The sequence below is a fragment of the Lepus europaeus genome, chromosome 19, assembly GCF_033115175.1.
Source record: "Lepus europaeus isolate LE1 chromosome 19, mLepTim1.pri, whole genome shotgun sequence".
Classification (NCBI taxonomy): Eukaryota; Metazoa; Chordata; class Mammalia; order Lagomorpha; family Leporidae; genus Lepus; species Lepus europaeus.
The window spans coordinates 7,212,366-7,239,176 of record NC_084845.1 but is presented as its reverse complement, the minus strand read 5'-3'; the positions used below and the strand labels follow the sequence as shown (position 1 = coordinate 7,239,176).

Below are 26,811 nucleotides of genomic sequence, written 5' to 3'. Positions count from 1 at the left end.
CCTGACGCCTGCCTGCCTTCCCAGTTCCTGCAGCCACCGTACTCATCTGGATTTATTAAACATGATTTATTCCTTTAGGACTGAGAAGGGACAGGGAGAAATTGATAGACCAATAAATACTGTTGCACGGGGCGCTCGTGGTGGGGAGATGCAGACCGAGGTAGTTTCTGTGGAAACGAAGAGGGGCTGGGGCAGGGAAGGCACCTGAGGCTGTTGGGACCGGAGTGTCCCAGACGAAGTGGGGGTCTCTGGCTCCCTGCAGACCCGTCATTCCGCCCATCCCGAAGTTCCCAGCCCCTTCGGCTCGGTCAGAGGGCCCACCCTACACAAGCAGCAGCAGTCATTAGAGATCGGGTTTCCCGGAGCGACCCTGTCGCTGGCTTCCCCGCGGCTTCCCAGGGTCGGAGGCGCCCAGCAGCTGTCGCCCGCTGCCGGCCGGGGCCCCACCTGCGTGCACGGCATGGGCACGCTGCCCGGAGCAGGCTAAGAAGGCAGTGATCTAGTGATATGTAGCCTCGGGAGGGCTGGACGGCTGTGACAGGCAGCCACCCTCGCCGCCTCCGAGCCGCGCCTGGGTATTTATGGCGGGGGTGCGGCCCGAGTGGAAAGGGAGCTGAGCCAAGGAGCTTTGATTGGCTGTACATCACAAGGGGGCGGCGCCTACCAGCTGCTGACTGCCTTGATTGGCTGCTTCGCTTAAGCATACAGCAGAGCAAAAAACAAGAAAAATCGCCTGTGAGTAATTGGAAGTCAGAGAAGGACAACCGTGTGGTAGCCATGATTGACGGCTCGTCGGGGAGGAGCAGGGTTTAGTTCCTACCCAGGTGGCCGGATGCGGCTGGGCAGGGAGGTTTCGGTCAGGGGTTGCTACTGCTGGGTGCGGCCTGGGGGAGACTCGAAGTCCCTGAGGCCAACGGCTCGAGCTTGGGGAAGCCCGGGGGAGGGTACAGCCCGATGCTCGGGGTCAGGGCTTGCAGGTGGGCCAAAGCCCGGGTTCCGTTGAAGGCCACGTCACAGCCTGACTGGGCCAGCAGCCAGTTCTCCACTTGCAACTGCAGCCACCGGGAGGTCTCTGCGGGTGGGCGAGCAGGCTGTGAGGCCAGGCTGGAGGCGCTGCGGGGCGCTGGCGGGCTTGGGGGGTAGGGCAGTGGGACAAGGCATGGGAACTCATCTGGGGACGGTGTGGGGGCTCCTGTTGGGAAGGGGGGCCTGGAGCTCCTATAGACAGGGGCAAGGGTCTCTTGTGGGGAGAGCGTGGGCTCACAGAGAGGGAGGACTGCAGGGAGAGGGGACACGCCATCCATCCAAGACCCCATGGAGGCGGAGGCCACACCAGGGACTAAGACGGGAAGCTGGGTTCGGGGGTTGGGTCTCCCGGGGCTGCGCGTCCTACCTTCGGGCGGGCCTCGTGCACCCCCCGGCCGCCGGGCCAGGAAGCTGTGCGCCAGCAGCGCCTCCTTGGTGTGCTCATCCTGTGCACGCAGGACCAGTGCGGTGAGCAGCTCCGAGTTGTTGGACGTGCTGCGGTAGTACAGCATGTGTGCCAGCTCCAGGGCCTGCGCGCTGCGCCGCTGCCCGAACATCTGCGGGGGGGATGGTGACCACGAGGCTCAGCGCACGCCACGGCTTCCCCCGGCCTCGTGGCGACCCCACCCAGGTCCCTCCTCCCTGGGCGCTGGGGCTGGAGCTGTCATTTTCATGGGCGGAAGGCTGTTTGTGTTTGTCAGAACTTCTCCACAAGGGCACACAGAGGAAGGGACTGGGGACGCTGTGGCGTGAATGGAAGTGGAGGGGCCAGGCGGGGTCCTGGCTGCTTCCTCCCCCACCCGAGGACCCCTCCTTCCCGGGACCCCTTTCTCCATCCTTGCTGTCCCCAAGGAGGGGAAGTGGGAGCCCACCCATGCCTGGGTTCAGGCTGAAAATGCATATGGGGATCCCTCCATTCACCTGCTGCCAGCACACCTGCTGCCGTAGCCATAGCCCTCCTGGCTGGGAGCCCCCAGCTAGGACGGAAGCCCCAGGGTAGCACCACCAGCTGTAAAAGGAGGGTGGTGCCAGGGAGGGCTCAGGTCGTCCCAAGCACTTGACATTCGCTGCTGCGGAGACAGCCCCAGCCCATGCTGGCGGCTGCCTAAGCCCACACGGCCCAGGAGGTCTCTGCGGGGGCCTGTTCTCAATGGCTGGCCCGTGTTCCGGCATGGGCAGAAGTCACCACGCCTGCCGTGGGGGGCAGGTGCAGGAACAGCACAGTGTGGAAAGCACGTGAGGTTTCCCGTCTGCCCTCCGAGCCTCTGGGTGGAACTCCGCAGTTCTTCTGTGGGGCCCCGAGGAGTCGGGCACCTCCCTGGACGGGGCTGCCACCTGCTACCTGGACATCCCTTCAGCACTGACCACAGTCCACTCACTCCTGCCCCCCAGGCTCAGTACCTGGGGCAGCCTCACCATCCTCTCACAGCACCCCTCCCTCACAGCCCCTCCTCTCCTGCCTGGTGCATCGCCTCCCTGGCCTCAGCTTCCCCTCTCCCGTGTGTCCCAGCACAGCTCAGAGCAGCCCCAGCCCCACCCATGGCTTCCTAGTGCCCTCTGGGATAGCCCAGGTTCACCCCGACCCCCCCCCCCCCACCGCCCTGGAAATAGCCGAGTCACGCCTGGTCAGTTCTTGGAACACACACACAGCCTGGTGCTCGAGGCTGCCCACAGTGAGCAGCCCCACGCTCATGCGTGTTTGTGGCTTCTCCCCACTGCATGGCACAACGGATGGCCGGCATGTCTCTGGCCAGTGCCCCACGGGCCTGCTGGTGCTGGGCTGGGGCACTCGGGGCAGGTCCCACAAGAGCGGGCAGCCTCTGAGCCAAGGCTGAGGCTGAGCAGGGCTTGGGAGCCCAGTGGGAGGGGAAGCCACGTCTGCGGGGAGAGCAGGTGCAGGAACCGGGCGGGAAGAGCTGGGGCAGCTGCAGCTCAGATGCGTCCCATGAGGCTGGGGCAGCAGGGTCCCCATGCCAGGCTCTGTGTCCTGTCAGGGACAGGCTGCAGGGGACCCAGCCCGGGAGGCTGGAAGACTTGGGCTAGGAAGGTAGGCTGGGGCAGGTAAGAGGCTGGCTGGGCGTGGGGCGCCGGGTCAGGGAGGGTGGCCTTGCCTCCTGCAGCGGGTCCGATCTGAGATAGGAGGGCTGCAGATGGACCTGGGCTCAGCGGGCACACGGTGCTGTGTGGAAGGCCTAGGGCACAGAGACTCGGGAGCGACTGAGGCACAGGAACACACGTGCACGGGAAGGGGGGCCCTGGTGGGGGGCCTCAGTCCAGGGCAGGGAATGACCTGGACCTTTGGGACCACGGAGGGTGTGGGACAGCTGGTCTGCTCCTCCCCTCCACCCTCCACGGCCCCTCCCCACTTCCTTGGCTCCCTGACGCCCAGGGGAGAGAGCCCAGGCCCTTTTCTGGGCATTCTTTCCCTCCCCACCCTGTGGCCCAGAAGCCAGCCCCTTCACACACGCCGCAGCTGTGCTGCCCCAGGACCACCTCCACCAGGCTCCACCCTCCTGAGCCCAGGGCCTCGCCGCCAGCCCAGCCTGGCTCTTATCTGCGGGATTTACGACCAGTTCCTGAGAGCCTGGCAGGACGGCTGGGAACACTGAAAACCAATGAGCCAGAGGGGACAACAGGGCGTGACTGACGCCTCGGGCTGCTCACCAAGCCTGGGGAGAAGCAGCGCCAGCTTGCCCCCACCCCCACCCCCACCCCCGGCCACGCATCTGTGGATGGTGAACAACCTGCACCCCTGTACCAGGCGGCCAGGCTCTCACATGGAGCGGAAGCGGGGAGCTCGTGGAAAACACAATGGCCTGGGCCCCAGTCCCAGAGCTCCAATTCCGTCCATCTGGGCCGGAGCCCAGGAGGCTGCACTGACAGACCCGCCACCGTCCCCAGTGATAATGGCACCCGGCCAGGATGGGGACTCGGGACCAGCAGCCGCATCGGTAATGACAATTGTGGTGCACTGCGCGCCAGGCTCTGCGCTCAGCCCCGATTAATCCTCCGAGTCTCCTCACCACCGTCACCGCGCAGGGCGGCCACGCGGCTGGCTGGGCTCACGCGGCTCGCGGCCCTGCCCCACGTCCCAGCGCTCCTCTCAAAGCAGACGCCCGAGGCCTGGTTGTCAGCTCGCACACGCCACCCAGGGCCCCGCACGGGTTCACGCCTGCGATCCTCCGGGTGGGGAAACTGAGGCCAGAGCCAGACTAAGGAGCCAGCCCAAGGTGTGATAAGTGAGGAGGAGGGAGGCCGGGGCGGGGCCCCGGAAGACAGGTGTGGGGCGGGGCAATGGGAGGACAGGGGGCGGGGTCACTGAGGCTGGGGTGGGGTGAGGTGGAGCCACGGGAGGGCGGGGCAGGGCCACATGGAGGCGGGGTGGGGCGGGGCCCCGGGAGGACAGGGGCGGGGCCACAGGAGGGCGGGGCAGGGTAGGGCCATGGGAGGAGGGCAGGTGCGGAGCGGGGCGGGGCGGGGCGCCTACCTTGGAGGCCCGCAGGCCCATGAAGGCGAAGAAGAGCAGCAGCAGCAGGGAGGTGGCCATCTTGAGGTCCGAAAGCACCACCATGCCCACGTTGACGAAGAAGGCCACGCCAGAGACGAGCAGCGTGAGGTTGAGCAGGGCGCGCTGCATCGTGGGCGTGCGCACCTTCAGCTCGGGCAGCAGCTGCTCCAGGCCCTCCAGCGGCGTGTCCTTGAAGCTCTTCAGCACCAGGTGCCCGCGCTTGGTCCGCGCCGCCAGCACCACCCGCTTAAAGTATCTCCTGGGGGGCGGAGGAATCAGGGCGGCCTCCCGGGCCCCTTGGCCATGGCCACACGGCCAAGCTAACAATGGGCGGGGCCGGGGATCAGCTGTCCAGCCAGCCCAGCAGTGGGGGGCCGGGGACATAACGCCATCCCTGTCACCGGCCGTCAGAGTCCTGGCTGTGCCTCCCGCTCTGAGACTCCACCCTCCTCAGTTCCCCTGGGAAAGAAAAGACAACTCCCCAGCCCCAGGCTCCCAGGCCCTGGCCTGCTGGCCCCTCCTGGACTCTAACCTGGCTCCCTTTGGCTGCGGCTGGGGAGCGAGGGCGGCCTCACCTCTCGACGGGGGGCGCCTTGGTGAAGAAGCCGCGCTTGGAGCCCACGCTGGACTTCTGGGGCATCTGCCCCACTCGCTGGCCCAGGGCCCAGAACTGCATGTAGATGTACTGGTCCAGGTTGATGGTCACCTGCACGGGGTGAAGGGGACAGGCAGCTGGACACGGCGTGGGGTGTGCAGGGCAGGACGCCCCCTCCCTGCTCCACATATGGCTGTCCACGGTGTGCACTGCACAAGGCAAGCTATCCCAGGGGCACCACTCATTCACACTGTGGGCCTCTTCATTACCATATCCTAGACTCTAAGATGCCAGTGTTTTTGTTTTTGTTTTTGTTTTCAGATTGATTTATTTATTTGAAAGGAAGCACTAGAGAGGCAGAGAGAGAGGTCTTCCATCCACTGGTTCATTCTCCAGACTGAAATGGCCACAGCTGTGCTGATCAAAGCCAGGAGCCAGGAATTTCTTCCAGGTCTCCCACGGTGGTGCAGGAGCCCACGGACTTGGGCCATCTTCCACTGCTTTCCCAGGCCACAGCAGAGAGCTGGATTGGAAGTGGAACAGCTGGGACTCGAACCGGTGCCCATATGGGATGCCGGCACTGCAGGCAGCAGCTTTTCCCTCTACACCACAGCGCCAGCCCCATGACACTGATTTTAAGATACTCAATTTTTTTACAAAGGCACTGAAAAAGAAAGAAAACACAGGGGCCAGCCTTGTGACACAGTGGGTTACGCCACCACTTGCGAATTGGGCATCCCGTATTGGAATGCTGGTTCAAGTCCCAGCTGCTCCACTTGCAATCCAGCTTCCTGTTAATGTACCTGGGAAGGCAGCCACATGGAGACCAGGATGGAGTCCCTGGATCCAGGCTCCTGGCTTCAGCCTGGCCCAGCCCTGGCTGTGAACCAGTGGGTGGAAGATCTCTCAATCTCTCTCTCTCTCTCCTTCCCTCCCCCCCCCTCCCTCCCACTCTGCCTTTCAAATAATTCCTTAAAAAAGAAAATACAGTGCCAGTTAAGCCATGTCTCACCACCCTTTGTAAGTCACATCCTAATTTCAGAGATGACAAAATATTATTTCGGAAAGAGTGTACAATCGCTAAAACGTGGAGCTTCCTAGGAATTTAGTGTTTGTTAACTTGAAGGCTGAGCCTTTGTAACACTCATGATGATGATGATGATTTTCTGGCCGATGGTAAGTCTCTAGTCCTAGGAAGACATCCTTCCAACAGCAGTGACGTGGCCTGAGGGAGTGCGACCTTTTTCTAACTCACCAAGGGGGGACGCTACGTGGCTTCTGCCCCGGCTCAGGACTACAACGCCCAGCAGCCCCTGCCCCAAAGCCTCCTGGGACTTCGGGTTCAGCTCTGCAAAACAGGCACCTGGACCTCGTCCTGAGGGTGGTGGACGGCCAGTGCGTAGGCCAGGGTGTCCTCCGACAGTGGGGAGAAGTTGGCCTGGGCCAGCAGCGGCTCCAGGGCCTGAAGCACCTCCTGCTCGTTGGACAGACGCTGGGGGTCCGTGAGCGAAGGCTGGTCCAGGGTCTCCCTGTCGGGGTTGATGGGGTCATACAAGGCCTGAGGAGAGAGGGAGAGAAGACAACGGGCAGGGGCCGCTTAGGCCAGTTCCTGTCCATCCCTTCAAGCGGTGGGCTGCCCCATCCCTGGGCTCTAGGCCCTGTCCCCTACCTCCCTGCGCTCCCCTGGCTCCCCTCTCGGCATCCTCTCTGAGCACACCATGGTCAGGGAGGGGACGGAGGACGTGGGGCTGGCCATTTGCCACCTTGCTCGGCCAGGCTTCTGCCCGCAGCCTGGGCGGAAGTGGCCGGCGCACCTTCCTCTCACTTCCTGCTGGCCTGACTTCCCCTCTCTCTGGCCTGCTCACTGTGCTGCAAATATTAACTTTGACATCTCAGAGGCCTTTCAGGCGGCTGAGAGACCTGCCCTCCCGTACCTGGCCGGTTCCAAGCGGTGGCAGGGGACCCGCATGGATGCCAGTCTCTGATGAGCAACGGAACCAGTCAGAGCCAGCCCTGCCCCTGGCCACCAGTCCCGGGAGACAGCATTGCCCTGTGGGAACCACCCCAGGGCCAGTGGCTCAGGAATGGACCACCAGAGGGGCTGCAGGCCCAAGCCCAGCCACGCCTCCCACATCTCAGCCCCACTGCCGATTCCGGCGCCCTGCTCGCCTACGGCTCTGCCTGCTACTGCCAAGCCATTCTCTACTTGGCCTCAGCCAGAGCTCATGGAGACCACCGAGACCACACACACACCCCCCCCCAGACTCCTACTGCAGCTGGAGTAACACCCAGAACATTCCATGTCTCCCGGGCTGGCTCCGCGGCTTACTAGGCTAATCCTCTGCCTGCGGCACCTGCACCCCGGGTTCTAGTCCCGGTTGGGGTGCCGGTTCTGTTCCAGTTGCTCCTCTTCCAGTCCAGCTCTCTGCTGTGGCCCAGGAAGGCAGTGGAGGATGGCCCAAGTCCTTGGGCCCTGCACCCCATGGGAGACCAGGAGGAAGCACCTGGCTCCTGGCTTCGGATCAGCGCAGCACGCCGGCCATAGTGGCCATTTGAGAGGTGAACCAACGGAAGGAAGACCTTTCTCTCTCTCTCTCTCTCACTGTCTAACTCTGCCTTTTGAAAAATAAATAAATAAATAAAATAGAAAACATTCCATGTCTCCCAGGGCCCTTGCCCTGCGGCCTCTGCCTAGCTGCCCCACCCTCCAGACCTATAGTCCCCCAGCCCCCAGCCCCTCAGAAAAGTTGCTGAGTGGATGAGAAGAGTGAGCCTCCCGTGGCCTAGCCCCTTTCGCCCGTGCAGACTTGGGCTCGGGATACCGCACAAGTTGTCCCAGCAGCAAAGCAGCCGCAGACAGAGCTCAGCGCTCCACAAACCCCGCCTCCCGTGGGCCGCGCGGAGATGGAGGAACTTTCTCGGGCCAGGTGAGACTGAGTCAGCCTGAGGAAGAGAGGGGCCGGCCTGGGCAGGGTTTGGGGTGGGAGAGCCCACGGGCTGGAAACAAGAGCACAGGGACGCAGTGGCATGGAAGGAGCCATGACAGCAGCCGAGGACGGGGCGCAGGTGCACGCTGGGGCCTGTGTCCAGACTCACGCAGTGACCTTGACAGAGCCCAAGGCCAGGGCTGAGCCGCAGTGAGAGGGAGGGGGGAACTCTGCATCCATCAGGAGTCCGCAGCGAGCCAGACTCTCCTGTGGGAGTTTCACACCCGGCCAGGGCTGTGAGCCAGGGCCCTGACCGCCGCGCGGGATGCCTGCCTGCCAGTCCTGGCCGCCGCGCCATAAACCTGCCACCGACTCCGCCTCCCGAGCACGTTGGCCCTTCCCCCCACCCCGCTCCCCATCACCTGGGTGGGCCCCACTGCCCACCTGCTCTCTCCCCAGCTGCCAGGAGGGCTCACATGACGCGGAGGACGACGACACGACGACGGGTGCCAACAGCACACGTGCCAGGCGTGCTCTGAGGCATGACTCGCACACACGTGTTTGCACCTGTTATCCTCCTGATAGAGGTGGAAACAGGCACACAGACGCGCAGGAATGGCCTCAGGAGCGCAGTCTGGAATCCACAAACTGGGCCACATCGTCTCCTGCTAAAACCCTTCTGAGGCTCCTCCTGCCCTCGGGGACCAGAACCCACTCCACGCTGCAGCCTTCCAGGCCCCTCAGGGACCGGCACCACAGCGCCCCCTGAAGGCCGCACGCGAGCCGCGCCGGCTTCAGTCCCTCTGGCCACAGGAACGTGGCAAAGGCTGTGGCTGGGAGCTTCTCCCTGCCTCTGTCCCTTTCCGCTACTGAACTCCAACTCCTGGGACATAGTCCGGCTTTGTTATCACTCTCAAAAAGGCTTCCTGGGGCAGGCGTTTAGCCTGTGGCTAAGGCGCCCACGGCCTACGGCAGAATGCCTGGGTTTACACCTGGCTCTGGCTTCCTGGCAGCGCAAACCCTGGGAGGCAAAAGTGATGGCCTGTGTACTTGGGTTCCTGTAAGCCACGGGGAAGACCGGACTGAGTTCCTGTCTCCTGGCTTCAGCCTCGCCCAGCCTTTGTGGGCATTGAAGAAGTGAACCTGCTTTTTCTTTTCTTTTCTTTTTTTTTTTTTTTTTTTTTTTTTTTGGCAAGCAGAGTTAGACAGTGAGAGAGAAAGACAGAGAAAGGTCTTCCTTCCATTGGTTCACTCCCCAAATGGCTGCTACAGCCGGCACACTGCGCTGATCCGAAACCAGGAGCCAGGTGCTTCCTCCTGGTCTCCCACGTGGGTGCAAGGCCCAAGCACTTGGGCCATCCTCCACTGCACTCCTGGGCCACAGCAGAGAGCTGAACTGGAAGAGGAGCAACCGGGACTAGAACCCGCGCCACAGGCGGAGGATTAACCTAGTGAGCCATGGCGACGGCTGAACCTGTTTTTTTTTTTAAAAAGCCTCCCAGGGGCCAGCACTGTCTATGATGCCAGCATCCCATGTGGGCACCAGTTTAAGACCCAGCTTCCCCACTTCCGATCCAGCTATCTGGTGCTATCCTCAGAAAGCAGTGGAGGATGGCCCAAGTGCTTGGGCCCCTGCACCCACGTGGGAGACCTGGAAGAAGCTCCTGGCTCCTGGCTCCGGCCTTTGCAGCCATTTGGGGAGTGAACCAGCAACCAGCAGATGGGAGATATCTCTTTCTCTCTCCCTCTTTCTCTCTCTCTATAACTCTGCTTTTCAAATCAATAAGTCTTTTTTTAAAAAATTAAAGCCTTCCTTTACCCCCCAGTCTAAACAGGGCCACCCTGGTGGTTGTACAAGCTGTGCACTGCAGAAAGGTGCCAGATACAAGGGCCACCACTGGACACACTATAAACCCCGACACTCAGAAGGAAGTAGAGGGTGCAGGGCAGAACCACTGGAGAACTTCCTGCAGGGATGGAGGCTTCCTGCACTGACCAACAAGGTCACCACTGGCCACGGGTGGCCACTGGGCACCTGCAACACAACGGCAGCTGAAACAGCTTTACTATTACTATTATCCTTTTTGTGTTTAGTCAGCCGACATTTAAAAGCCACACGAAGCCAGCGGCTGCTGCAGTGGACAGCCCAGGCTAGAGGGAGGGGCACCTCTGACACGCACATGGAACGTGCAGGCCGCCAAGGTCACCTCTGTTAGCCGACCCCACGGACCCGTGACCATGGCTGCCATGGTCTCAAACATTCACCAGGGAAAGCGGCTGATCCTGGAGCGTCCCCACCACCCGAGCCTGGTTTCTGATGCCACTGCTCACGGAGCCCTGGGCCGCCCCTGCTGGCAGATGGAGAGATCAGCGGGGTCTCCGCGGTGGTCGCTGCAGCACCCCCATCTTCCGAGGGCTTCTCTCTCCAGCCCAGACACCTCCGGCAGCAGCCTGCTGCACTGTCTATGAAGACGTCCGTCCGAGGGGCCTCCCCATGGGCAACGGCTAAGCCCAAGGGGCCCCGCCCCGCCCCCGAGTCGGCTCCTCTCACCATCGCCCCCCCCCCCCAGCAGCGGCAACGCGTCCTCCCAGGTGTGCAGGCCCAGAGGTCCCTCTCTTCCCACACATCCGACTCGTCGGCAAATCCTGCTGGCCCCACGAGATCCAGAGTCCAACCACCTCTCACCCCGAGACCCGGTACAGCAGCGGTCGGCTTGGCTGGCTGTCTGCACACAGCTGTGGCCCTGGCAAAGTCTGACTCTGGGCTGGGACTCTGCTCTGCTCTCGGGCTTCCACACACCCCGTCAGTGCCCCGTGCAGCCACCAGGGGGCGCCCGTTCCCACCTAGGGCAGCCCCGGCTCTGCACAAGGCCCTGCAGGAGCTTCTGGCCTGGGTCCCCTGTCTGCTCTCTCCCCTCGGGCCTCCATTCCGCTGCACCCGTACCCCATGCACGCAGGTGCCATGCACGCCGCAGCCTCAAGATGTCTGCACTCACCCTCTGGGCCTCTGCCCAGGGGTCACCTCCTCAGGGAGGCCGTTCCTGACCGCCTCACCTAAGACTATAGGGCATGCCCATCCTTACTTTCTTTTTTCTCCTGAATTTGCGTTGCCAGATTTAGAAGAAAAACAGATACAGGACATTCAGTTAAATCTAAACGTCACATCAGCAACACATATTTTTCCCCAGTGGCATATTAACCAGTGCACCAAGCGCCCGTGGCAGCTGATTTCAGCTGAAATACGTCCCGTGCAATCTTTGAGTCATACTTACACTAAATAAATAGATAACCTTCTGGGTTATCTGAAATTCAACTTTAACTGGGCTTGGTGGGCTGAAGACTGTCCCCTAAAAATGCACACTCTCCCCTCCAAAAAAAAAAAAAAAAAAAAAAAGAAGTGTTTTCATTCACCTGCCCTCAGAGACGCCGAGTGTGGCCTCATTTGGAAGCAGGGTCAGGAGGGAGAGGAGGCCACAGGGACAGGGCAGGCCCTAAGTCCAACACCAGTGTCCTCGTAAGGAGACGGAGACGGAAGGGGACTGGCCGCTTGCGCTATGCCCTGGCTGCTCCGCTTCTGACCCAGCTTCCTGCCAATCGCACCCTGGGGTCTAGCGGAGAATGGCTCAAGCACTGGGGACCCTGCTGCCCCCACGGGAGATCCAGATGAACCTACGGTGTTGGCCTGGCCCATTGCTGCTCATTGCTGCCCGCTACTGGGGAGCGAACCAGCAGGTGAAAGATCTTTCTCTCTCTCCCTAATTCTGCCTTTCAAGTAAATAAACCCGTAAAGATGTCTACAAATATAAGCAAACCGGGCAGGTGTTGGGCACAGCAGCTAAACCGCAGCTTGGGAGGCTGCGATCCCTTTTGGAGGACCTTGTTCACGCCCAGGCTGTTCCACCTCCCATCCAGCTCCCTGCCGATGCGCCCGGGATGCTCAAGGGCTGGGGCCCCTGCACCCACATGGGAGACCAGATGGAGCTCCTGGCTCCTGGCTCCAGCAGGCACAGCCCTAGCTGTTTCAGGTGCATGGGGAGTGAGCCCGCGGCCCTGGCCGCTGCAGGCGCGTGGGGAGTGAGCCCGCGGCCCTGGCTGCTGCAGGCGCGTGGGGAGTGAGCCCGCAGGTGGAACTTCTCCATCTGTCTCTGTCCCTCTCTTTCTCAGCCTGTCAGATAAAATGAAAAGCACTATTTTTTTTTTTTTTTAAGAGAGGAGACACCAAAGCACAGAGAGAAGGAGAAGAAAGCTAGGTGAAGATGGAGAAGGGGTGGAACGAAGCGTCTGGGAGCCAGGGACAGAGGCTGGGAGAGAGGCTGGCCGCTTCCTCCCTCGGAGCCAGCGCAGCCCGCACCTCGGTCCCGGGGACTGGGAATGAAGGCCAGCGGCTCTGGCCTTTTGCTAGGGCAGCCCTGGACGCCTGCTCCTTGGTCCCTGCGCCTTCCTGCCCAGCTACTTCCTCCTCACTGGGAGGACATCTGTCCTGCTCACGCTGCACCCGCCCGGGGACATGGAACCATTCAGGGGACACAGTAGGCGCTCGATAAATATTTACTGAGTGAATTCAATGAGCACGCTGCTAAGGGGAGGAAGGATCAGAGCAGGCGGCTGCCGCCCGCAGAGCTGGGGGCAGGAGGCCACGTCTCCAGCAAGGCTGCTCTGCTCCTTTCCCTGCCGGGCTGCTGCCTCAGGGACTCTGCTCTCACAGCCCCCGAGGGTCACCCGGGGCCTCACCCCCCACCCCACCGCCACTTCCACCTGACCCCCCCAGCCCCTCTGTTTAAATCCTTGTGCCTTGGAGATGTAAGTATATTCACTTATGTTATTTCTACATTTCTATACATATAAGCATAAGCTAGAATATAACACTTATTTGAAAAAAAAAAAAATGTTAACAGAAAACAGGGCCTGGAGTTGTGATGTAGCAGGTTAAAACATCCCCTGAAATACTAGCATCCCATACTGACTCCGGTTCGTGTCCCGGCTGCTCCACGTCCCACCCAGCTCCCTGCTAACACACCTGGGAAGGCAGTGGAAGATGGCCCAGGTGCTTGGCCCCTGCTACCTCTGTGAGCAGGATGGAGTTCCAGGCTTCGGATCTGCCCAGCCCCAGTTGTGGGGGCCACTTGGGGAGTGAACCAGGGGATAGACAACCTCTTTCTTTCTCCCTCTCCCCTCCACCTCCACCTCCACCCCACCCCGCCTTTCAAATGAATAAACCTTAGGGAAAAAAAAAAAATAGAAAAACAGAAAACCCTGTGACCAGAGCCTCGGGGCCACCTGTGAGCCGCGTGATGGGGGCCTCTACGTGCACCTGTGCAAAGCCAGCTGCAGAGTGAGGGTCAGCGCCCGGGCGGGCGGGCACTTCCAGGGCTGCCCTGGCTATTCAAAGCAAAGAAGGGGGCTGGAGGAGGGCAGTGGTGATGCGGGGAAGGGTGAACCCAGCAGGCCAGCCGTGTCCAAAGCCCGCACACTCCAGGCGAAGGAAGGCCTGGCCCGGCTGAGCCGTGGCAAGAGAGTGCTGGTTCACCAGGGGCTTGAGCCCCATGAGACACCTCCGCCAACGCCATGCTCCGTGGCCGGGGCCGCGTGGGCCAGCGGCTATGTTTGACCTCTGCGGGTTTATGAAGGTCAGAGACCATGCTCACGTGATGGACCGCCCAGGGAAAGCCCTGGACAGCAAGCTCAGGTCAGCTTCCTGCTGGCACCACAGCAGGTGACAGGACAGGCAGTGTGGCTGCTGGCTCTCCCGGGGACTCTGCCGACTTTCACCTGTGTCCTTTCAGTGTCACAAACTGTGAGCTCCATGAGTCCAAGGAAACCACTGAACCCGACAGTGGTCCTGGGGGAGCCGGGCACAGGCAGAACCCCAGGAGGAGGCAGGAGAGGCTGGTATTTGGCATGGAGTTCCGTCTCTCTCTCCCCCTCGCTGGTCCCAGTCCTCTCAGGGCTGGGTCCCTAGCGCTCTTCTCTGTCTGCACCTGCCATGGTGCGAGCGTCCCTGGCCATCCCGCTATCCTTCCAGACCGTAGCAGGTGGGCCTCTGGGAGGTGGTTGGGTCGAGGGGTGGATCACTCACAGAAGAGACCGGTGCCCCCAGAGCTGCCTCGGCCCCTTCCGCCATGGGAGGACACAGCAAGGAGGCAACATCTACGGACCAGCCGGAGCCAGGGCCGTTCCAGCCCTGGGAGCCCTGAGCAGTGAAGATCTGTGGCTCTCTGCTCCTCCTCGGGGGGTCTCCTTTTGTACCACCCAGACCTTTCCAAAGCTCGCGCAACCCAGACCCACAAACTCCATCTGTTCACCTGGAAGGTTCACTGAGTCCAAAACTGAGCTCGGGACAGTCCCCGCGGGCCTCCCCACCTCCCGCTTCTCAGCAAGGCAGCACCTCCTTCCCAACCTCCCCTTTCCACCACTGCCATGGCCGTTACTCCTGACGGAGCTCCCATGATCTCTCGCTGGACAAGGGCAACAGCCTCTTCACCAGGCCTCCTCGCCTCTGACCCCCTGCCCCCTCCGTCCACACAGCAGCTCCCGGCTCCATGGGAGTCCAACAACTACTCGTGGAGGCCCACGAGGCTCGGGGAGATCCGCGTCCACTCCCTCCGGCCCCGCCTCCCCCCTCTCTCCCCTCTTCACTCTTCCTCCAACATGCCCCACCTGTATTTACTTCTCGTCTCCCCAGGCAGGCCAGGCTGCACCAGCCTTGTCCGCGGCTGGGCCCCCAGCGCCAGGCTCCAAGCAGGCGCCCTGAGTGTTGGCTGAAGGATCCGCCTCACCTGCAGCCGGTCCAGGACATGGTGGTAGTGGAACAGGGTGCAGAAGTCCACGTGGGCCGAGAACTCCTCCAGAGCCGCCTTCTCCACCGGGCTGGAGTGGAATTCCTGTGGCCTCAGAGAGCAGAACTTCTCTTCAGAGCTCCTGCCCCCGCCGGGGGAGGGGGCTTGCCCTCACAGCACCACACAGGCAGAGCTCGGGACTTCCTAAATGGCTCGCATTTTTGTCTGGAGGGTAAGCGTTTGGCATGGTGCTTAAGACAGAGTGCTCGGGCCTGCGCCAGGGCATAGCGGGTTGAGCCGCCACCTGCAGTGCCGGCATCCCATATGGGTTCTGGTTTGAGACCTGGCTGCTCCACTTCCAATCCAGCTCTCTGCTATGGCCTGGGAAAGCAGTGGAAGATGGCCCAAGTCCTTGGGCCCCTGCACCCGCGTGGGAGACTGGGAAGAGGCTCCTGGCTCCTGGCTTCTGATCAGTGCAGCTCCAGCCGTTGCAGCCATCTGGGGAGTGAACCAGTGGATGGAAGACCTCTCTCTGTCTCTGCTCTCCTTCTCTCTCTGTGTAACTCTGACTTTCAAATAAATAAATATATTTTGTTTAATTGTTCTTTTGTTTCAGTGTGAAGAATGGGGTTTGACCAATGAAACCGAGGCCGGGGCAGGCATCTGGCCATGCGGTTGAGACACTGTCCGGACACCAACATCCCGGATCGGAGCTGGAGTCCTGACTCCACTCCTGATTCCAGCTTGCGGCTGACACACAGCCTGGGAGGCAGCAGGTGACGGCTAGAGCCCTGGATTGTGTTCCCAGCACCTGGCTTCAGCCCAGACCAGCCCCAATCACTGTCCGTCTGCCTCCCAAATAAATAGATATGGTTTAAGTTTTTAAAAAGTGCTAGACATTTTCCCTTAAAAAAAAAAAAGAAACCAAGTCAGCCCCACGTAAGGAAAAACCTGGCTGAGAGATCTGGAGGATGAGGCACTGCTTTGACGCTTGCTTGGTGACACTCACACAACATTCACGTGTGCCGGTTACCGTCAGCACGCACGGTGTCGTCCTCCAGGGGACACAAGGTTTGTGGGGCTGGCGCTGTGCCGAAACGGGTTACGCTACCACCTGCAATGCTGGCATCTCACATGGGCGCTGGTTGGAGTCCCAGCTGCTCCACTTCCAATCCAGGTCCCTGCTAATGCACCCAGGAAAGCAGCAGATGGCACAAGTGCTTGGCCCTCTGCCACCGATGCGGGGGACCCAGATGAAGCTCTGGACTCCTGGCTTCAGCCTGGCTCAGCTCCAGCCATTGCAGCCATATAGGCAGTGAATCAGCAGATGGAAGACCTCTCTCTCTAACTCTCCCTTTCAAATGAATCTTAAAAAGAGAGAGAGAGAGTTCCGTAGAATTACAACTGCCCTTTAAAAAAAAAAAAAAAGATTTATTTTATTTACTTGAAGGACAGAGTTACAGAGAGAGGTAGAGGCAGAAAGAGAGGTTTTTCCATCTGTTTGTTCACTCCCCAGATGGCTGCAACGGCCGGAGCTGCACTGATCCGAAGCCAGGAGCTTCTTCCGGATCTCCCACTTGGGCCATCTTCTACTGCCTTCCCAGGCCACAGCAGAGAGCTGGATCAGAAGCGGAGCAGCCGGGACTAGATCTGGTGTCCATAAGAGATGCCGGCACTGAAGGCCAGGGCTTTAACCCGCTGCGCCACAGCGCCGGCCCCCTACAACTGCCTATTTTCAGAGGGAGAGAGGCTTGGGGAAGTCACAGTATCGCAGGGAAGTGACTGTGACACAGGCCTGTCTGACTGCAGAGCTCACAGGAGCGCCGAGCCTCTGCTTCCTGGGCAGCGACAGAGGCTCACACTCTGCTTCTTGGAGGACTGACGGGAGGGTCGGATGTGAGCATGCATGGCCACAGGTGTACGTGGATGTCTGCATTAAGTGTAGCGCAGGATTCAGCACCTGGGGTGGGTGTTCAGTGAACAACTGCCAACTGAGGGGCCGGCACTAGGCTCAACGGGTTAACGCCCTGGCCTGAAGCACCGGCATCCCATATGGGCACCGGTTCCAATCCCGGCTGCTCCTCTTCTGATCCAGCTCTCTGCTATGGCCTGAGAAAGCAGTAGAAGATGGCCCAAGTCCTTGGGCCCCTGCACCCATGTGGGAGACCCGGAAGAAGCTCCTGCCTCCTGGCTTCAGATTGGAGCAGCTCTGGCCATTACGGCCAACTGGGAAGTGAACCAGTGGATGGAAGACCTCTCTCTCTCTCTCTCTGCCTCTCCTCTCTCTGTGTAACTCTTTCAAATAAACAAATAAATCTTAAAACAAAACAAAACAACTGCTGACTGAATGAATGCGAATCCTCATGACAGAAGGCATGGCGGGGGTCAGAGTCTGGCTCCGGACTGGGGCCGGTGAAGAAGGCACCCAAGGGGGCCAGCATTAAGAAGGCACTTGTGTAGGCTGGAACATGGGCTCACCCTGCTCCCGATCCAGCTCTGGAGTCAGACCCCTGGACTGTTACTTTCCCTCTGAATGTATTCATCACTTCTACGAAACAGAGGTGGGGGTGGAATCTCTCTCTGGGTTGTTAGGATGATGGGACAACACACGACGAAGGCTTGGTGCGATGCCAGAGTGAGAACCCAAATGGTGTGACGATAATTATGAGCCTAGCTTTGTGACACTGTATGTTAACTACTACTGGGTAGCAAAACTAGTGATGGTGAGGATTACTTGTTTTATGGGGGTGGGGGAGGGAACACAACACCATACTCCAGAAAGCTCTGTCAAGGTTCCAGAACAAGCTGGAGTCAGGAATCGAAGCCGAATCTGCAACTCAGAGGTCTGGCCCTGGCATTGCAACGCATCTCGCACACACCCACGTGGGACTAGAGGAGACCGCCCAAGGAACTACAACTCCCAGGAGGCGCCAGGGCAGCCCTCTATAGTATGTGGGCGTCCTGCCGCCGCAAAGCTTGCCGGGAGTCGTAGTCCCCAGGCCCTTGGTCCCGGGACGGTCGGTACCTGGATCAGGAGGCGGAGCAGCTGCTCCTTGGAGAATGGAATGAAGCGCTCGCGGTACTGCTGGGCCCAGTCGCGGGGCTCCGTGGGGTTCCACATCTTGCGGTACTCCCCCATCTTGGTTGCCAGGGACGAGAGGGCCCGCGGGGGCCCGAGGAGCGCGGGCAACAGGGGCCATACTCGGAACCTGGACCCGCAGACCCCCCGGGTCACATGCCACATAGCCAGGCCCTTTCCCGGGAGCCTAAACGGAGGGAAATGACAGAGGCCAAAGGTCATGTGATGGAACGCCCTCTCCACCTCCACGCCCCGCCCTGCAGGGGCCGCCGCTGCCCCGGCCAGGGCGGAGTGCGCCCGATGCCCCGGCGCCCCGCTTGCCCGTCCTCTCCCACACGCACACCTGGCCTGAGGCCTAGACAGGGGTCAGGGATCCTGGGTTCTGGGGCGCTCTGCAGGCCTAGACTCCCAGAAGCAGTACAACTGGCTTCCTCAGGGTCTAGCCGGCGAGGTGGACTTTAGGAACATAGGAGATGCTCCAAAAGGCTACTTAGGGGATGCAGGGCCGCCCTCCCCCGGCCAGGCAATCCCTTGCCTCTCCCTCACCTTAGGCAACGCTCGACTGTCATTGAGCCTCCTGCGCATGTGCAGAAGGGCGTCCTTGGCCCCCAAGGTTTGGCTTCAGCCTGTAGTAAAGCGCATGCGCAAATCCGGGTTCTTACTGCGCGATCCATTTTTTTCTCTACCACCCATTCTCAGTTGCGCATGCGCGACCTGTTAGCCTCTCCACCGCGGTCCTCATTTGGACGCGGCGCATGCGCCCAAGGGGTGTCTCCTTGTCCGCCGGCTTCAAAGGGAAGGGGCGGGGCAGGCGCGAGACTCCCTGTGGGCCTGGGGCGGGGCCGGGCTCCCGCGCGCCTCCCGCCAACGGCGAGCGGCCCAACGCCCTCTGAGGCCCCGCCCGCGCTCGTGTTCGCCCCTGAGTAGGCGGGGGAAAGAGAGGGGCGGGGCTTTGGTGCAGCCAATCAGCTGTGGAGAAGCGAAAAGGCGGGAAAAAGCGGAACCAAAAGACTGAGGGGCGCCAGGCACCAGGAGGGGGGCGCAGGCGGAAGGAAGGGCCGGCCTCCAGCCAGGTGACGCACATCAGTGCTCCAGAGCCAGGGGTGGCCCCCAGGCCTCGGCACTCACACGTCCCTAGCGGGGAGACCCCGGTTCTTAGAAGGTAGACTGGCGCCGGGGACACGGCCACCTCGTTCTGGGGGCAAGTCTCAGGTCCAGACTCCCCGCTGGAGGCAGTGCGCTTTGGGGAAAATGGCGCCGAATTCTAAGGGGAGGCCCTTAATTCTGGGGAACACCCAGATGGCAGGGACAGCCTAGAATATTCCCTGAGGTGCCCAGCGCCTCCGACAGCGATGCTGCCCCCTCCCGGCCTGAAAGGGGCCCTGACAGCCACTGCCAACCCCTGCTCTCCAAGGACACCCCCTCCCCGTGTCATCTCGTGAGAACACAGCAGCCGGTGACCTGGGCCCTCCCGGGAGGACCCCCGATGTCCCCTTGATCAGGGGCCCCCTCACCCGCCCCTGGGAGCCCCACCCCACAGCCCCCGCCCCACTCTTGACTTCTGGAATCCTGAGCAGCCCCCTTCCCAGGGCGCCCAGAAGCCCCTCCTCCCTTATTCCTGACCCCATCAGCCCCTGCCCCTGGGACTTCCATCAGCTCCTCCGCCACACCCCCTGAGCCCCAGGAGCCCTCAACCCCACTCCTGGCCCCCTAGGTCCCCCGCCCCGTGCTACCCATGACTCTGACAGCCCCCCCATCTTGTCTTGCAGCAGCCGCGCCCCAGGGTGGGCCTGGAGCACCCCGACAGCAGCACCCCGGCGGCCGCACCCAGCACCCCCGCCCCTTCCTGCCACAGCCCCAGCAGCAGAGCGGCCGCCATGCGCATCCCCGAAAGCCTCCAGGACCTGGCGGACAGTGAGGCCGTGCGGTTTCTAAGGAGGCCAAAGACCATTGTGCGGATCCTGGCAGGGGTGAGGCCCTCCTGGGGCCCCCTGGCACCCCTGGGTGGCAGAACAGGAGTCCTGGGCTCTCAGACCCAAGCAGAGAGGCAGGGGTCCGCTGGGAAAACAAAACAAGAGGGAACCGATAGCTGAAGCTGCCTCTCTCTCTCTCTCTCTCTCTCTCTCTCTCTCATTTATGTATTTGAAAGGCAGCGTGACAGGAGAGAGAAAGATCCTCCATTACTGTTCACTCCCCAAATTGCAACAGCTAGGGCTGGTCCAGGCAGAAGCCAAGGGCCCAGAATTCCATCCGAGCCTCTCACATGACCTGCGCCATCGCCCACTGCTTTCCCAGGCACATTAGCCAGGAGCTGAATGGGAAGTGGAGCAATCAGGACTCGAACCAGCGCCCATAAGGGATGCCGGTGCTGCAGGCAGCTGCTTAATCCACTGTGCCCAGTGCTGGTCCCCGAAGCTGCTTCTCCCAGAGAGCAACTGACCCTGAGAGTAGAAACAAGCTCTTCAAAGGAGGCCCTGCCCGGCCCACTTAGAGATAAGGAAACAAAGGGTCAGAAAAGTGAAGTAACTTTGTAAAGACCGTGCTGTCCAGCGTGCTTTCCGTCAGAGCAAATTAAAAAAATCTCATTCTGTTCCACAGTCACCATGGCCATGGTGCCGGTGCTCCACAGCCACGCGGGACTGGTGGCTCTCCCATTGGATGATGCCAGGACGGAACACTGGCGTCAGGCCAGAAAGTTCTATTGGCTGGGGTCTGGCTGAGGCCACGCAGCCAGAGGCAGGGCCAGAGCTCAACGTTGGGTCTGTGCGATGCCCGAGCCCCTTTTTGCAGCTCTCAGGCAGGGGCCTAGGAAGAGAGGTACGGGCAGGTGGGAAGAGAATGGCGTAGCCCAAAGTGCCAGGTGTCACCAGGCACCAGGCCAAGGGCTTTACATCACTGCCACCTCCTCGAGGAACCGGGACATCTTGGTCCGCTCCGCGCTCCTCTGCAAGGCTTTGTGCCTGAGGGGTCAGAGCCCAGGCTCTGGGCTCTGCCCTGCCCTGCTTGGCTTGCTCAGCTTTGGCAGCATTGGAAACAGACCCAGGGAGGTCAAACCCAGGTCTCTCCAAGGTTCCTCCCCCCAGCATCTCCTCCCCACCCCTTCTGGAGCCCTGTGGCCAGGGAAGGAGCCCACAGGCCTCGCTTGGAGCCCTGCGTGCTTGCCGGGGTGGGTGGCCCCGCTCTGCCTCAGCCAGCCTGGCTGCAGTGGCGGCGGTGGCACCTCCTCTCTCCCTGTCTCTCTCACAGGGCCCCGCTTTGTCCCCTAGCTCCCCTGCTCACGGGGCGTCCGCATGACCTTGAGCAAGCTGGCTTCTCTGAGCCTCTGCACCCTCATCTGTGACAAGCGGATCCCGAAGGCCCACCTACAGGAAGCAGATGAAAGGGGTGCACGCCCCCCAAACGGACTGGCAAGGGCCTGCCAAGCAGACCTTTCCCTAAGTAGTGAGCACCAGCAGGAAAAAGTCACGACTAGCGAGGCAGGAGAGAGACGCTGCCCGGGCCTCTGGCGATGGGGACTGTGTCACGTGGTCCTTCTCCCCCAGGGGCACAGGAGACCTGTGAGTGCCCTGCCCAGGTCCCTCGCTCGCACCCTGCCTAACCCACGGGGAAACTGAGGCTAGCCCAAAGACGTCCCCCAGCTGCTGAGCAAACCAGACTGGGTCTGCCCGCCGTCTCCGAGGCCTCCGACGGCGGGGCGGGTGGCCAGGGAGAAGGAGGTGCGGGGCAGGGGGAGGAAGGGGCCGCCCGAATGCGCCAGAGCGCCAGACGTTCTGGTCACGGACTTTGCCTGCCACCCTCCCCCTCCCCCCTGGCCTGGCTCCTCAGTAGGGAGTCTCTGGGCAGCTGGCGCTCTGTCCTCACTGCCGCCTGCCAGCTGGTGCCTTCACTGATGCGTCTTTGCTCCCTCCCTGAGGACAGGCCGGGGAGGGCGTGGACGGAGGTTGGGCTCCGACTGCAGAGGGCGACGGTCCGGCCGGCCCAGCCGAGCCCCCTCCGCGGGTGCAGGGCCCGAGCTGGCACTGCAGCTCCGGGTCCTCTGGGTCGGTGGACTCTGAGCCCATGGGGCTGGGAGGCCTGGGCTGTAGTGCTCCTGCCTCTGCCCGCTGACCTTAAGGCGATGCTTCCTCTCTGGGCACCTGCTAGGACCCAGTGCCCATCCCTCCCCGCTCCCCCTCTTCATAGCATAGACTGGGAAACTGAGGCTCCCAAGGCCACACTGCTGGCAGGTTCCATCAAATCTGACTGTTTCAAGTCTGCCCTAATGGCTCGATTTATCACCTGAGAGAGAGAAATTAACAGTGTCTCCTGCGTGGGGCCGGGTCAAGGTTCCAGGGAGGTGGCGCAGGTGAGCTGGAGTTGGGTTCAGACGTGATGGATGCGCTGTCCGCTCTCCACCTGGCTCCGCCTTGGGAGCCTCTAAGAGCCGCCCCCTGAGGGCGGGGGGGGGGGTCTCAGGAGCCAGTGGTGGCCGTGAGGGCTGTGGAGCGGGGCAGGACGAGGGGTTGCGTTTGCGGGTGTGCTTGCTTGTCCGTGTTGGCGTTCAGAGGCTGTGAAGCAGAGGTGAGAGGACGGAGGCGGGTCGGTCCTCTGAAGGTCACAGCCAGAGCCAGGCAGCCGAACCCGTTCACTCTTCCAACACACACTTGCTGAGGCCCGGTGAGGCGCTGGCGCCCGGTGCCGGGGCTGGAGAGGAGGCGCCCTCCGAGAGCTGGTCCCGGAGGAGCTGGGCTTCTAACGCAGAAGGTTTGGTTGTTTTTGTGTCCTGAGCTCACTCCCCCGCCAGCCCCAGCACCAGCACACCGCATCCAATCAATCACCAGGTCCAATTTCGCGTCCTAAATATTACCTGACTCCCCAGGGCTCTGGTCTCGGCGCCTCTGGCCTGGGGCCTCTTCACCAGCCCCCTGCCCCCACCCAGCCCCTCTGTCGTGTGACCCCAGAGGACGGCTCTGACCCACCCTCTGCTCAGCGCACTGCCATGCCTAAAGTTACATCCAAGGAAGAAATGGAAGCTCGGGATCTCCCACCGCTCTCTGCGCTCGGCTGGCCCAGCTCCCTCCTGTCCTTGGAGGAGCCCTGCTCCCAGCCTCTGCCATGCGGTGCGCTGTGCTGGGACGCCCTCCCTCCTCCTCCTGCCTGGTGAACGCCTCATCCTCTCTGATCTCCATCCGATCCCAGTGTTTCACCCCCCAAACCCGGCCCCACGACATCAGGTCTCACTCAGACCTCAAACCCCAGCCTCCCCCCTGCTTCCAGACTCACCCCTTCCGCCAGAGGGCTCCACCCACCCACCGTGGCCACCTGTTGCCCTCCGGACAATGTGCCCACTCCTTAGCCTTTCTCCCCCTTCACACTCATAAGCATCACCTCGTCCAGAAGCCCCCCGGACCCCCCCCCCCCATGTACACACTGGCTCCTTGTCTGGCACGGACCACGCCACCTGGGACCAAAGTTCCACCGAATTGGTCTGGCAGGAAGCCGTGGGGCCAGCAAAGAGCAGACCCAGGAGCCAGGCTGCTGGGGTTCAAGTCCCGGCTGTGCCCCCGGCAAGCTGAGGTGTTTGGCCGGCTCCCGGTCCTCTCTGTGCCCCAGTCTCACGGACATGCGTACCGCCATGTCCTGGGCTGGCCGTCGGGGCGGCCTGGGCCTGTGTCTGCAGTGCCTACGCCAACGGGCACACACAGGGGGGCAAGATTACCGAACCAGTGCTGTGCTGGGGCTCCCCTCCCCCAAGCCCCAGTGCAAAACAAACAAACAATTATTCATTCTAAGCCGCCTGCACTGGGTGTGGCATTTCTCTGTGCTTTTTTGCATATTTGGGCTATTTCACAAACTTACTTGGAAAAAATGAACAGGAGCTGGCGGGGCTGGGAGGAGAGACAAGTCACAAGCAGAGAAGGGTCGGGTGCGGAGAGCCTACGGATGCTCATGCGCCATCCCTGGCTCCTGGCTCAGCGTTTTATCTCAGTACCTGGGTCTGGCGGCAGAAGCGGGGCATGGAGTGAGGTGTGGACGCAGGGCAGGAGCTGCAATTAGAAGAGGGAGGAGAGGGGCCACCAAGTAGAGCCCACTCTGGAGGACCTGGTGGGGGCAGGGGCATGGCCCACAGATAGCCATGGAGGGGACGGGCTGAGGGGCCGCGGTTCCAGAGGACGAGGCCTTGGCCAGGCTGGAGAAGAGGGGACGAGGGGCAGGCTGATGAGGAGGGCCGGCCCTGTGGGGGACCGGGCGTGTGGGAGCACCGTCCATACCAGGGACCTCAGAGCTCCCCGCCTGGGCCCTGCAAACCCACAGGTCTTCTCCCTGGTGGTCTTTTCCTCACTGCTGACCGACGGCTACCAGAACAACATGGAATCCTCCCAGCTCCGCTGTGTCCTCAACAGTAACAGCGTGGCCTGCAGTTTCGCCGTGGGAGCCGGCTTCCTGGCCTTCCTCACGTGCGTGGCCTTCCTCGGCCTGGACGCCAACGAGGCCCGCATCACCAGCACCCACTTGAAGACAGCCTTCCAGCTCCTGGACTTGATCCTGGCTGGTGAGCTCCCAAACACCAGCCCCCAGCCTGCTCCCAGCCCTCCCGGCTCCCCAAGCACCTGCTTCAGGCCCACATCAAGGTCACGGCCCCTGTGGCCACCCCCTCCCCCCCCACCCCTGCCGGCTGATTCTAGAAACCTTTCCAATGTTTCCCTCGCGCTCATCCCGCGTCTTGAAAAGCCACCAGGTGGCAGGAAGCGGGGTTCAGAGCCCTGGCCAGAGAGAGCTGGGTTGGAAATCTCAGCCCTGGGGGCTTGCCTGAGTTGCACCTGCTCTGAGCTTCTGTAGAGGCAGGGGTGTGGCTGGGGGAGCCTTCCAGTCATCCGGGGATGACTCGAACTAAGGAGTCTGCAGTCCCTTTGCTTCCTCCTCCTCCTCCCCCTGAGCCCGTCCCAGCAGCTCAGGGCCCAGGGAGTCCTGCCAGCCACGGCAGCCACTGCGTCTGGCACCAGCCGAGGCCCCTGGGTGAGGGGAGGTGCTCTGGGCCTGTGTGCGCCAACGCAGGGGCCACCTGACCGGGAACTGAACTTCTCAACTCTGTTCAATGAACTGAAATGGAAACACACCACAGCTCCGCTGCAGGCCTCCACAGGGATTAGGGAGGAACTAGGGAGACCTCCCGCCCTGCAGCCTCCCCCTGAGCAGTCTCCCCGGCCCCTCTTCTCTCCTTACACCACAGTCCTCTGGGCAGGCGTCTGGTTCGTGGGCTTCTGCTTCCTGGCCAACCAGTGGCAGCATTCGCCACCCAAGCAGTTCCTCGTGGGCAGCGGCAGTGCCAAGGCCGCCATCACCTTCACCTTCTTCTCAGTCCTCATCTGGGTGAGGACGCCCCCCATCCCCGGGCACCCCTATGCAGGTGGGGGTGAGACAGCGAGAACATTCCTGCTCAGCTCACCTGGGAGTCAGGAGTGGGGGGCCCTCCCAGAACACCCCTTTCTCCCAACAGCCCCAGCTAGTTCAGCCACAGTGAGCAGTGAGCACACCCACCCCAGTCTGCCTTTCCCTTGTCAGCCCCAGGCCCTCTTCCCTCCTGCCCAGCCCAAGCCAACCTTGCAGCACACCCTCTTCTGCCCACAGATAGGCCAGGCCTACCTGGCCGTCCAGGACCTCCGAAGCGATGCTCCCGTCCCCTACAAGCGCTCCCTGGATGAGGGCGGTGTGGTGCTGACCACCCTGTCCCCACCCTCGGCCGCCAGCCCTGTCAACACGCCCCCCACCGGCCCCAACAGCCTGAACTACTCCAGCTCCGCCCTGTCCCCCTACGTGGCCGCCCCGAAGGCCCCCCGCCTTGCAATGATGCCTGACGACTAGACATGCTTATCCACACAAGTAAAGCCACGGTCCTCCCTCCAGGAGGGTTTCCAGAACCTCTGTCCTTCTCCCGTCTGTTCCTCTCCAGCCCCGGGTGCAGCCGGAGAGGGGGTGGCGATCCCACAGGGTCACCTGGGGGTCTCTGCAGTCTCCTCTCCGTCCACCTCCGGGGTTCCACCCCGATAGCAGCAGATTGGAGGTGACAGGCAGGACTCAGTCTGTCCAGCTGTCACCCAGCGAAGTCCCCACCCCAGCTATGGGGCGGGGGTGACACAAGACACCCCACGCAAGCTCAAGTTCAAAGACAGGAGGGGCTCCCACCTGGAGAGCGCAGGACCCAGCCTTGAGCCCTGCAGGGAGCTTGCGGTGAGGGACTGGAGGAACTGGGACTCCACCCCAGCCTTTCAAAGCCTGTCCTGGGGAAGAGGGAGGCGTCTTTATCAACAGATATGCCTGCTGCAGTGCCAGCGAGGGCCCTGTGATGGGTGTGACCCGGACAGGGCGGGGGGGGGGGGCAGCCCTAGAGCAGCGCTGGCCCACTAAAACCGGAAACAACTGACACCAATCTCAATACATTTTATTTAACCCAATATATCCAAGAGTCACATTCCCACAAGTAATCGACATCAAAACTCAGGCATTTCATATTTCTTCATACCGTGGTCAAAACCCACTGTGCACTCACGCTGACGGCGCCCCCCTCCCCCCCAGACTGTGCCTCACGCGCTCAGCGGCCCTGACGGAACTAACAGAACTAGGCGCTACTCCACTGGACAGTGCAGCTCTAACCCCCCCTCGTTTTTCTAGAACAACTGGAAATCCATTTTGTCATGAGGATTTTTTTATGATAAATACACCCCCCCCCAAAGAAAAAAAAAAAGAAAAAAAAGCCTCGCCACGGGGCACACGTGGCCGGCGAATGTTAGTTAACACCCCAGACAAAGGCACTGAGCTGTTGGGTTCCATTAGTCTCGGGCTGCTCACGTGGCCGGCCCCATGCTCCGTCCTGGCGGGACAGAAATAAGTGTGACATGGTCCCCGTGGGCCTCTGGACTGAA

General features: G+C 61.6%; 2 protein-coding genes across 6 annotated transcripts; one reads left to right on the top strand and one right to left on the bottom strand.

Annotated features, from left to right (window-relative positions):
- Nucleotides 1–67: 67 nt before the first annotated feature.
- Nucleotides 68–18,530, bottom strand: TMEM143 (transmembrane protein 143). 3 transcript variants are annotated; one of them, XM_062176985.1, is made up of 8 exons: nt 18,458–18,530; nt 17,858–18,098; nt 14,833–14,937; nt 6,493–6,687; nt 5,110–5,240; nt 4,514–4,793; nt 1,394–1,583; nt 68–1,072 (listed from the first exon to the last, which is right to left on the bottom strand). In XM_062176985.1, exons 1-8 carry the CDS (start codon nt 18,478–18,480, stop codon nt 858–860), a joined length of 1,380 nt encoding a protein of 459 aa, XP_062032969.1. In that variant the 5' UTR covers nt 18,481–18,530; the 3' UTR covers nt 68–857. The 3 variants fall into 3 exon arrangements, with proteins under 3 accessions (XP_062032969.1, XP_062032970.1, XP_062032971.1); XM_062176986.1 differs by having other exon boundaries at nt 6,601–6,687; XM_062176987.1 differs by lacking the exon at nt 6,493–6,687.
- Nucleotides 18,531–18,928: 398 nt separating this feature from the next.
- SYNGR4 (synaptogyrin 4) lies at nt 18,929–26,167 on the top strand. Of its 3 annotated transcripts, none has more exons than XM_062176974.1 (5): nt 18,929–18,984; nt 19,681–19,881; nt 24,206–24,443; nt 25,122–25,261; nt 25,520–26,167. In XM_062176974.1, exons 2-5 carry the CDS (start codon nt 19,789–19,791, stop codon nt 25,751–25,753), a joined length of 705 nt encoding a protein of 234 aa, XP_062032958.1. In that variant the 5' UTR covers nt 18,929–18,984; nt 19,681–19,788; the 3' UTR covers nt 25,754–26,167. The 3 variants fall into 3 exon arrangements, with proteins under 3 accessions (XP_062032958.1, XP_062032959.1, XP_062032957.1); XM_062176975.1 differs by lacking the exon at nt 18,929–18,984 and adding an exon at nt 18,989–19,073; XM_062176973.1 differs by lacking the exon at nt 18,929–18,984 and adding an exon at nt 18,996–19,073 and having other exon boundaries at nt 19,684–19,881.
- The last annotated feature ends 644 nt before the right edge of the window (nt 26,168–26,811 follow it).